Source organism: Eucyclogobius newberryi, unplaced genomic scaffold (genome assembly GCF_026437365.1).
Source record: "Eucyclogobius newberryi isolate DKJ021-1_F unplaced genomic scaffold, fEucNew1.0.hap1 SCAF_16, whole genome shotgun sequence".
Classification (NCBI taxonomy): Eukaryota; Metazoa; Chordata; class Actinopteri; order Gobiiformes; family Gobiidae; genus Eucyclogobius; species Eucyclogobius newberryi.
This window is the reverse complement of record NW_027315790.1, coordinates 10873079-10885586: the sequence shown is the minus strand read 5'-3', so window position 1 is coordinate 10885586 and position 12508 is coordinate 10873079. Positions and strand designations below refer to the sequence as shown.

General features: G+C 39.4%; 1 protein-coding gene across 9 annotated transcripts in view; it reads right to left on the bottom strand.

The window, feature by feature from the left end:
- runx1t1 (RUNX1 partner transcriptional co-repressor 1) overlaps positions 1 to 9239 on the bottom strand; it is a 49408-nt gene extending 40169 nt beyond the window's left edge. For all 9 annotated transcript variants that reach the window (XM_072447461.1, XM_072447463.1, XM_072447465.1 and 6 more), the window contains exon 1: positions 8832 to 9239. In XM_072447461.1, the coding sequence (XP_072303562.1) occupies positions 8832 to 8859 (28 nt within the window). In that variant the 5' untranslated portion in view covers positions 8860 to 9239. The remainder of the gene's footprint in view (positions 1 to 8831) is intronic.
- Between the last annotated feature and the right edge of the window lie 3269 nt (positions 9240 to 12508).

Sequence of the window (12508 nt, the reverse complement as noted above, 5' to 3'; positions counted from 1 at the left end):
TTGTCCTCCTGACCAGCCCTGATCCATGCTCTATTTCGGGGGGTCTCAGGTGAAACACGTACATGTACCTGCTGTTTCCATGACGACCACTGCAGAGCTGTCAGGAAGCTCACACAATGTAGTATACACAACGTGGAAAAGGAGTTTCCTAAACCTTACAGTAGCAGTGGATGCATTATGCTAGTTTAAAATGTCAGGTACAAATTTATTCTAAGGTTGAGAAAATACCAAAAATGGTCGAAAGGAGAGAATTTTTTTTTTTTTAATCCTTTAATACACGTTGTTTCTTGCACACATGTGTACATACCACAAACCCAGCATTTACCTCTAAACCCTACTCACACTATAATTTTCGATTACAGTAGAGCTGCTATGTATAGTGTATATGGTATAGCTGTGGTTAAGATCTGCTGCACGGAAACCTTCACCAGTTAAATATAGGCTTGTTCATTTGATGTGATTTTGCCACACTTCCAAAGCACTCGATGGGAGAGTACTAAGAAGAGTCAGCAGTTCATAAATAGTGTTTTACATCCACTCTGTGTTATTCCTTTTGTCCCTCACAGGCTCCTGTCTCCTGTGGTTTCTGGCATGACATGGTGGTGGTTAGCGCTCTTAAATATGTCCCTCTTTTTGCTCTCACTGTTTTAAGGATGCTGATGTCCAAATGGCACAGAGCAGAGCCACAAACACTCACCAGACAACCAGCTTGGCTCCAGCAAATTACAACTCACAAGTTTCCCATCATCCATTCATGAGAACTTTCCTTTATACTGTATTTTTCCGTATTTGTCATATTATAGGACACATCACATTATCAGTGGTGAAATTAGTTCATGTAAAGTACAGCCACGTCTGTGTAGGTCAAAATAATCAGATGACAAAAGTCGTCTTAAGTGAAGGGCACTGAACTACATTTTACATATAAGTTGAGTTAGATCACACTATAATAGGAGCCAATACCACTAAAACACTTAAATGATTGAATCACTTGAAATGTGTACAACAAAGAGCTCAGCGTGCTTTTGAAATGCAGCTAAATGGCTTAAAGAAGTACAAGATGTGTCAAAATTAATAAAGGCAATGGCTATTTAATAATTGAACAATTCTCAGGGACCACAACTACAGCTGAGAGCCAGAAGGCTGTCATGAAAGAATGATTGGCATGAGCCATGTGAACATTATAAGCAGCGTTTTGTGCTGTTATAAGTGCATCGAGCAGAGGTATACATGTTTCATCCATGTGAACTTAATATAGAAGGTGCAATCTACAGTGAAAATCTGATACCAGACACGAGAACGAGTATCAAAACTAGATAATAGTTTATACAAGTATCGATATTTAAAAAAAAAAAAACACTAATAAGAACAAATGTGACCTTTCCGGAACACGTTTAAAATGTTATTGAGTTTTATTACGAATAATTAGTCCACAATGATTAATAATGTATGTAATATTATTTTGTGCTGAAAATGTCTTTATGGTATTCAAATATGTATTGACAATAGATTATATTCCTTTGCATTGAATTCAAGTTTAACATTTTAGTATTGTGAAAACAGTGAATGGCTCCGACTTCAAGTGTATGAGACAAATTGAATCCAAATCTTTCTTACCAAGAAAACTACAGAACCTTGATCCCAGTTTTACTCCAGTAACTCTGTAACTGAGCGACATGACAGTGTGGACACACAGACACCCGAGGGCGAAGGGCAAGGCAGACACATTTCTTTTCACTAAAACATCTTCAAGGCAAAAGCCACAGTCATTTGTCCTGTCACTGGGGAGGCATAAGAGAAGCCTTATGCCAGAAGTGAACAGAGGACCCAAATAAGGCTTTATCTCGCACTCAAATTCAAACTTATTACATCTTGTGAAGGGTATGAGTTCTTAATGGTTAGCACATGTGAATACAAAGAGGCAGCGGTAGTTAATCGCACAAGCAGAGGTCGAGCAGGGAAGCCTTTGGCATAGAAAGGATACTTGTTCCTGCACTGCGCTGAAAAACAGATGTTGATAAAGACACATAGGGGGGAAACAGATGGGTAAAAAATTAGCAACACTCGGGCCAAATATCTCAAAGCATCTGCAAAAAAATTACCTTACAAGGGAAGATGGATTTATTCTCTCCCCTGTATTTTTATTGCTCCGTGAGAGTCCGTGCTTCGAGACTTAGGAGTTTCACCACAATCTGGAGCTGTTTAAATCCTGGAATCTTCCAAAAAACGGCTTCATTGCAAACATATCCATTCACTGCAGAAGCTATAAAACTTCCGCTAGACGTCAGGAATATCGGGAATGTTATCGGGAAAGACTGCAGCTGATACAAAGCACTTTATAAATGTCAAGATACATCTTCAAAAGTGTGTGTTTAGACAACCTGGACAAGCGGGGTTGTGCCGGTAAAAACATAATTCATATCACATGTCTAAAAGCGGAGTCGGGTTACCATGGAGACACATCATTTACGCTACGATGAAACGCGCAGCTGAGGATGACATGTCCATATGGCGGCCTGATGATGGAGGGAAGGAGGAGGGGAACAGATGCGCGGACCAAAGTGCTGTCAATCGCAAATCCATAAGAGCAGCCGGGGCCGTGGAGGTGTGTCGGCCTGTACCTGGGAAAAACACGCCTTTTACTGTAAGTGCGGGACCTGTTAAGTAGTTCAGTGTTTTAATAGATCTGAATGGAAATAATGTTAGTCGAGCTATAGGTTTTTTTATGCATTACAATCCTAAAATCTTGAAAGAAATGCATCTCAAAAGGCATTTTCTGTTATCTCTTTCCTTCAAATAAGCTTGCAGGGTTGTCAATAGTGTCACAAAATTTAAAATGTATCAAAATCGAGAAAAAAAAGAGAAAATGTGTATAATTTTTTTAATACAGTTTTATAATGATGTAGAGCTTTATCAGAACTAGTTTAAGACCACATGGTAACACAAAGAAACTACTCATGTTTTGTGTTGAAAAATGACATTCTAGAAGCATTTTTAATGATAATTTTGTGCTTTCGAAATCTGTATTGAGAATCGAGTCAATTCCTTCTTATCAAAATCAAGTTTGAAATTTCCATGACAGTTGACAGACCATACTATAGGTTTTTGTTTAAAATAATGCATAATTTTGAAGGTAAAAAAGGGATTTTTCAGACTGTTTATGTATTTTCTTTCATTGTTCCTAAAAAACAATGCAATTTTCATCACGGTATAGTGAGTTTCATCACTAATTTATGTTGATTAGAAATAAATGCATGTCTGAGAGGAAAGGCCCTACATCCATCCATCCATTTTCTACCGCTTGTTCCCTTTCAGGGTCGCGGGTGACTGGAGCCTATCCCAGTGACTTCGGGCCTTAGGCGGGGTACATCCTGGACAGTGGCCAACTCGTCACAGGGCGAAAGGCCCTACAATACAAGTAAAAATTTGTTTCGTAATACATTGACTTTTAGATTTGATCGTAGAAGATTCTCTGCACTGATTGTGACACAAACTGGCAACAACTGGAACCACTTTCTGAGCTACAAAACCCATCCTGCATGTCAAAACCGATCCACGAGCTTCATTTTTGGCCATCCACGACAACATCTTAAACATAGAAGTGGGTTAGTCGTTTTAAAGCGCACATTTATGAAAATACACACTATTTCTTTGTCTGTAATTGACTGAACACATCGATACTCGCAGGGAAAAAACACGCAGTCCGCTGTCTGCATCTATTGATCGCCCATCTCTCCTCCCTCAGTCCTCTCTCCCTCTCCCACTCCGCCGCTGGATCTTAATTACACTGCTTTTTACCAGGCTGCCCTTTTCACAAAGCGCACGTCCCGATCCATACATCAAAATTAATGAGAATGAACTGAGCAGTGAGTCACATATTGAGGAGCACAAAGACTAGACTTGTTCCTTCTTTGGACTATTTTTTTTGACAGATAGAAGACATCCTGGAGCTGCAGTTGGGAGTTTACAATCTTATTCTCTCTAAAACAGTATAAATACGACCCACTAACAGGTGCCATGAAGCCGAAATGGATGATCGCTGCAGATTTGACATGTATGAAGTTAGTGCGCTCATTTTCTATGCCCTTGTCTCTATCAATTTGTCTGATTTTCTGCCTGTTGACTTCCTTTAAACCTGTCTTCTATTTGTGGACAAAAAAAAATGAGTTTTTTTACGGTCAGGGTTTTATGGACTCACTGCCACACCAGCCTCTCCATTCTTCAACAATTGTCCTCCTGTGAACTAAAGAGAAAGGAGCTCTAATCGCGCCGTTTCACCGCTCGTACGCCCCATCAATCACAGCTGTGTGCAGTGCCTCTGGAATCACCAAACAAAAGCCGCTAGTCTGGACAGGTCAGTGTCCACAACTTCTCACATGTTGTACAACTGGTTCTCCTGTGTGGTAGGTGGGGGAGATATATAGAAAAAAATATAATATTGGACTGAGATTAATAAAACTGCAGATTGTTTTCGGCATTGGCATCCTACTTGATTAAATTTGTGCCTCAAAACTCCTGTCATGGACACAATAAATGGATACCTGTTTTATTTTATACTTATACTGAACAAAAAGGAAAAGATAAATAATTAACAGATCATTTAGCAATTGATTTTTTTGGGATCTATGCAAAATTTTAATATCAAATTTAGGCCGTCAAAAGGGACATACATTTTAGCACTTTCCTGATGCCGTGTTAAAAACAAATATAAATGAGCACATACAGTTTATTGACCTTTCTCCCCTCTGAATTTGGTAAGACAAAATTTGTGCCAAATGCAATACAGACCACAACAATTAAGTGCCTGATTAAAAATAAAAATAAACATAAGAATAAGATACATATTTGGCTATTTTTCTTACTACAATACAAATTCTACATCTATTATTGGCTCAAAATGGACAAATCTAAGTACAAAAAAAACTGTTTCAAATCTTTTGCATCGCCCAGTAAAAATGTACATTTAAATGTAAAATGTACCATCTTCTGCCTTTCTTATTATCACCAACTCCATCTTTTAAAAAACACCTTTTCATTACTTTTACCTTTGGCACAGTGAAGCCAGACTTTCCCCTATAATAAACCTGTGTGTGCCTGTCCCTTTGTGCTTACAGACACCTCTCTCTCTACCTCCGCGCATTCACAGCCGCCCAATCTCATCCAAACGCCTTATCTTTTGGAATAAGAAAAGGCGGCTCGTCAGGATGGCACATTGTGTGTGTCTGTGTCTGTGTGTGTGTGTGTGTGTCTGTGTGTGTGTGTGTATGTGTGTGTGTGTGTGTGAGCGAGCAAAAGGCAATGTGCATTAGTGCGATTACAATATCAACCCGGTCCAGATGGAGGCAGGAAAATAAACATTGAGCAGGGCATTCACGTCACACGTAGGGAACAGTGGAGGAGAGAGCGAGGGATGCTTGTCTGTCTGTCTGTCTTCGGATGGAAGATACACTGGGAGAAAGTTAATTAGTGACTCAATCCGGGTCTGTGCACACTGCAGACGGCTGGAAGGCTCCTGTCTGTGTTTGCGGCTCATATGTTGAACTGTGTGATCCAATCAGCAGCGACAACTGATAACCCGCACAGCTGTCTCTCTAATTAATGACACATCCGCATAAGGAACGAGACGAAGGTTTATACAGCTTACAACGGCACGCACATAATACTGCTATATAGAGTGAATTGTGCTTGATATGATATTCAAGGGTTTAGAATAGGGTTGTAGTCATTTGGTCGATTATTCGGTTGATGCTACCTTAGTCGACCTAAATGTTCATTAGTCAATTAGTTATTCGATTGGGATTAAGGATTTACATGGACAACAGCAAAAAGGACATGGAGTGGATCAGAAAACATTTGAGAATAAATTGTGATTCAATTCTCCCCTTCTACATATCAATATGGAATTGACTTACTTTTACTAATGTCCTGCCTCTTTTTAGTCGACTAATCTTTGCAAGTATTTCTTTAGTCGATTATAGCTCTAGATTAGACTGTGCATGCAGTATTATCACGCCAATATAAATGGCAGAATTTCATACTTTTAATGCATGCAGCTTTAGAAAGTTGCAGTTGTTTTGCACATTCATCTCAAAAACATGGCTGAATCTTGATCTTTTCAAATTATAAATAGCCATTGTGTAAATTTGTATCAAACACATCCCCTTTATTGCAATAAGACATTGCTTATAGACTCATAGAAATTCTGTGTTGATTAAGTGTTACATCAAAATTAAAACATTTTAAATGTTTGAGCTCATCATAAGTATTACTCCACATTTTATTCTTAAAAAAACCTCCAGATGTGATACTTTGGGATAAGCTAATAATACATTTGTATAACCCCCTTTGGCTGTATTGTAGCTTCTGGTTGAAACCCTTTTAACCAGAACCCTTTCCATCAGATCGCTCCCTGCCGGCACCTGCCGTATAACTTTCATGTTATCTTCAGTAAAAACAAAGCAATAAAATCAGTTTGCAGTGCTCACAGTTGACTTTGACATTAAATAAGGACCAGTAAAGGCCAGCTCACAACTACAATAAAACAAAGACCTCGACCCTTCCTCCCGGCGCACACTACCTGCCTGTGCTTTGTACCGCCGCTGCTGCTCTTTCATGGGTGATGAAATTCAATAAGCACAGAAGAGAACTGCCCTCTCGCTGATAACCATCAATGGGGCGATCGATCGGAAAGGGTGCAGTGTGTATTGCTACGAGCGTTCACACTTCATCTATTATTCACACGGGGACTTGTAACAGACGGAGAGGAACATTCCCAACATCTCAAAGGAGAGGTGTGCCGTCTTAAAGCATTCAAGAATAATATATACGGTCTGATCAACTCTACTGTTATATATTATGGTCTTGTTTAGGGCTGCAAGATATAAGATCGAATCAAAATCACGCAATTAGCAAATCTCAACAACTGTAATTATTAAAGTGACATAATTTTCTTTGCAAACAACCACATATCCTGTTTTATTATGTACAAAGCCTGCTAATCCTGTAGTTTAGACCTTTACAAACATATTTCAGTCTTCTCTCAAATGTCAAAGGACCTTTTTTGAACTTGAACAGAAACTATAAATCGCAAATCTAATCGGGCAATTGCAATGCTTGTCAAGAGAAATCGCAGATATTATTACAGCCCTAATCTTTTCTGTCTATTGATGCATTGTTTTTTTCATATTGTTAACTAAACTTGTTTTCTGATGCAACACATATAGATTTTTTAATTGGCTAAATTGACAAAATAGAAGTGTCATTAGCAGACTTACACAGTCGTCAAACACTCGCACGTTGACTCTGCATCACTTACTCACTGTACAAACCTGGACCCCATCCAAACATCTGTGTCATGAAGCACTTGGCAGAGGCTCACAATCTTTATGGGGAAATGACTGTTTTCCCCCCTTCAAGATTATTTTATTGACATTGAATTTCAAGAGCTGTTAAGATACAAACAAAAGCCAACCCTTATTTCAGTTTGTGTAGCAGAATGTCTCTCTGTGGGACAGGAAGGGAACAGGTGTGGGGTAAAAGGGTCGACTGCAGATGAGGCTGCAGAGGCACAAAAGCCCACACACTAATGGAAATGATAACTCGCACACAGCACTTTGATTCATTCACTTCATCATCTGCCTTGTTTACCTTTCATTTACTCCACTGTGTGTCTATGGCGTTTTCTTTATCTCCCCAAACACACACACACGCCAGGTAATGGTCTTTTCCGTCAACTTAAATGGAAGTCCCGCCGGCCGAGGCAAGGAAATATAACGCATGCCATGATAAAGGATGTGACCAATTTAAGCACCATGACCACTGCAGAAAGGTCTGGTGAAATGAAAGCAAATGCACACTGGCGGCCAAGATAATGCAACCTCATAAACACAAATGACAACAATAAAAGAAGGTAAAAATGTCCCCTTCTGAGGCACTGAGCTTTGGGACTTTCTAAATGATAAATATGTCTCAAACTCCTGGCCATATCCAAACTATACAAGCCTGTTTACTACTCTTAATATGAAAGAAGATGCTGGTAAAAAGGACTGATTGTGACAGCTCGGGATGTGTTCACATTTCCAAGTGGAAAACTTAAACACCTCAAAACTCTTTCCAGGGCTAGAATTAAGAGGAAATGAGAAGAAATAGAAACCACTATAACTATGATTACAGGGTATTTTCATTCCAAGAAAAAAACAAAAAACCTACAAAACAATGAACATAGATACCTTGGTTCAACAAGCTAGAAATCAACATTAGTTACTTTTATATTTATTGTGATTACGGATGTCACAATATCAAATTATAGTGCTGCGATTATTGTGAGAAGATTACGGTTTTACAATTACTCATGACACAACAGTAACATCTTTCTTTAATTAGCTTGTTTCACTTTATACAATGAAACTTTCAGAACGAAAAACTGACATTGTCACAAAAACGACCAGATAAAAAGTAATTTAAAAATGTAGTTTGACTGATATAATGAGCTGACAATAATTCTATTTCAGTTCTTGTGATTATTGTGACCAGTAAGATCGATTGTAATATTTCCTAATTGTGATTGTTAATAATTGGTCTATATTTTAAACTCCTTTTGGTTGATATACGTGAATTTGGGCATTTGTGAGAAATGAATGTCTAGTATCCAATATAGGATGCAACTATATCACAAATGACAATAGACACACTGCTGCGTAAAACTTAAGACTACAGCAAATCAAGCCAAACCCAGCTTCTCGCGTTAGTGACAATAATGACAATACTGACTTACAGGTACCGTGACAAAAGAAAACGTCTCACAAACATAGATAAAGACAGAGCGCACTTACACTGCAAGGAGGTAGAAATTCCCACCATGCGGCACGCTGATGTGAGAGGGCTTAATAATTTCCAGTCCGGGTGAGAGTCCACGCTCGGTCCCCTTCTCTGGTCCCGGGGAGCGCGAACCAGAGTCCGAAAACTGTCTCCCAGCTCTGCGCACTTGGAATGACCAGGGAAAACCAGCCGTGCAAGTAGTGATCAGTCACGGGGAGCTTCGGGATGAGAGCGTGAGGAGAAGAGATGCAGAGGGAGAAGATGAAGAAGATGCACTCTAGTTTTCCGTCTTTGTCTAACTGGTCCGGCGCAATTAGAATCGTGCTCTGTTCTGGTGAGTTCACGATCAAACGGCGTACAAGGCGGTGGTCCGTGTCCCGTGGCTGCGCGTGGAGTCAGTGGGTGCTGCGCGTGGAGTCAGTGGGTGCTGCTGTGGAGACGAGGCGCTGCGCTCTGGCTCAGGCGCGCGGTGCGCAGCGGAGCCGGGTGGCGGGGGGCGTGGCCTGCAGCGCGCGCATTATTCTTGGGGAGACGGGACAGAGAAGAACGCGTTTGTTTGGCCCAAAACTGGTTGGGAAAAGCACCGCAGGGTCACGCCGAGGGACCACGCGTTTGTTAAAGGCTGGCGTGGAGTATGACAACGTGTTAAAAGCGCGATGATCTATGTTATTTTCAAGGGGTTGATTGTGTTTATTCTAATGTCGCATAACGCGTCACCTCACGTTATTTTACAGAATTTGTTTATTTGATCAAACTAAAAAAGAATTAGGAAAATTAGATAATATATTTGATTGGGATCTATACAATTTCAAGATATGAAAGATATTGCCGGGGATCCATAGTGCATACACACTTGATTATTTACGAATTCATCCATTCATTTATTTCATTGAGTTCAGCTATCATTAAGAACAAAATCAAACTTCTCTCACCTCAGTTTAACAGTTTTGTGATGTATTTATTCTGCAGAAAACCGTGTTCCTGTCATTTTTCCTGGTAATCAGCCATGTTTGTTTTGTTTGTTTTAATCCACCTGTCAATCACACCCATCTGAACTCGTGGAGATAAGAGTGATACCAATCCGTCTAAAAAATACAGAGATATATCAGTATCGACATCCCATGCAAACAAATATATACTTTGATGAGATAAATAAATAAATTCACGTTTCTTACATGGATTTTATAACTACATGTTTTCTAATTACATATAAAAGCAGCATTTACCCCCGAACTAAAAGAGGTTGAAATAAATGAATGCAACATTATGCTCCAATTTCTATGCACAGTTTGTTTCCACTTACAGACATCTTTAACAGACGGACTGAAATATTGTATGCATTTGGTCTTTTCTTTAGCCTCTATCTCCACAATCAGCAGACAGAGTGCCATGGACAAGAACCAGCAGCCTGCCTGATAATGTATGGACAGAAGTAGAAGAAGAAGCCTTTGTGATGCATGTCCCTGCCCACATCCACACTCTGCCCTGAACTCTGCAGTCAGCTCGGCCTGCAGTTACCTAAAGGCAGACTTTCCCCTGCCATCTGGAAGTCATCTCGGAGCAGAGCCAGGCAGAGCACGAGCAGAAGCTACACTAATAACAACTGGTCCACTCGAGCTGCTCAGCTGAACAAGTCATGCACCATCGACTGTTCATAACAACTCATAAACATCTCACTCTAGTCCAAGGACATGGGCTGGAGTCTGGCATGAGGGGGTCATTAGGACAAGAAGCTACTGCATTTCCCAACATACTTTATGTAAATCAATTATTTAACCAGGCAATGTATTTGATAGTTGTTGTGTTCTGTTTATTATATTGAAGTTACTGATTTGAAAAAGAAAACATGTTTAATTTATATAATACTTGCTTCACACCAAGCAGGCACAGGCAAGTGATTGACACAGATTATAGCTCTTCATCATGTCTTCAACATTAGCCTATAGGCTTTATTGGACAGGGCAGTGTATAAAACGGGGATGAGAAAGGGAAGGACATGCAGGAAATTGTTGGAGCTGGACTTGAACTCCGGATTGGAATCCTGCAAGGGCTTATAACTCCATGGGACAATCACTGTTTTCTCCAAAATAGAAATCCTCAAATGTTGAACCGTAGAGTTATTTATTTTTTTGACTATTGACTACAATAACACCTTTGGATCTGAATAATGGAACCACTTACTGAAGCTACAGGGGAAACATTATTTTAGTGTTTATTTCGGCTGACAGAGAAGACGTTGGACTTTGTACCAGTTTTTGTTCCATGTGCAAAGACCCAATAATTACAGAAATATTAACTATAAACTAGGTCAACAAATCCGCAATCTGACAGTTCAACAGTGAATTCTAACTTAGATTTCTGACTTGTTTCCAGTCTATGCCTAGGTCAGAGGTCTGTGAATCGGCATCTTGGTTTGTACAGCTGATAAAAAGGTGAGTGTTGATGAACAGGGGACTGGGGCTGCTCCATTTAATTGAATGATAAGTATTAAGCCAACTGCAACAGAGCTTGTCTAAGAACATCCATGGACTGGAGATGTGGCTGTACAGCACTATTTTGAAAAAACAACATATTTTTAGGTACAATTTTGGACTGCATTTTGCTCCTCTTTCCTGACCCTAATGATTATGATCATATCTTCCCCAGAGGAACACTTCCTCCTGTGTCTCCTGCCTAATGCTCCGAGAACAGAGAGAGCACTATCCACACAGCTCAGATAGTTCCAAGTGCTCTCTGTGGGGGAAGATGATGCCATTAACGGCAATTGTCAGCAACTTTACCATTGTGCATCACATTCTTTGACGTCATCTCCACATCTTCTGCAGGATTCAGTGGTGGCTTTGGCATTGTGCTCTCAAGGGGAATATGGACACAATCTGTAGCAGAGCTCTCACTTGCACAAAATCAGAACTCCATTTGCACGGGTTCCTTTTGTTGAGCAGGCACAAAGGCAGTTGGCTATGGATATATATATATATATATATATATATATATATATATATATATATATATATATATATATATATATATATATATATATATATATATATATATATATATATATATATATATATATATATATATAATGCGTTGAATAGATACAGAGACTGATTGAAATGGAGGTGAGACATAGAGGAGGTGCATGTAGCTCTCATTCAGATGTGAGAAAGGTCAGAGGAAGATTTATACAAGAAGAAACTGACTCTTCTGCAGCCTTAAATGTGCAAGAAGACGTTGCTCTATTTCTTTTTTCTAATGTTCTTTCTTTTCAATTTTACAAACATAAAACCCAAAACATCCGATGCAATTAAATTACAACATAATTGGTCCAGTATTTGAGTCCCATTTGTTCAAAATCATTTTCAAATTAAGTCAGAAAGTAAAGTTAATAGTTCAGTCCCGTCTTTGATCGTTGGTTCTGTTTGTGTCATCCATTTCTTTGTTGCAGCTTCTTCATTGCTGCCAGAAGTATTCTCCTAAGGTATCATCTATTGTGTTCATGGCAGGACTTTTTTAGGAAGTGGAAAGCCAATGCCAAAAACAATCCACAGTGCTTCATAAATCTCAGGTCCAAGTCTATTTCAACTATGTCGAATTCATTTGTGGTGGCTTTAGTTTTTTTTTTTGTGCATTTTTGTATCTGAATATGGGAAAACATTGTACTGTGTCTACACTTACGCTTTTCCGTATA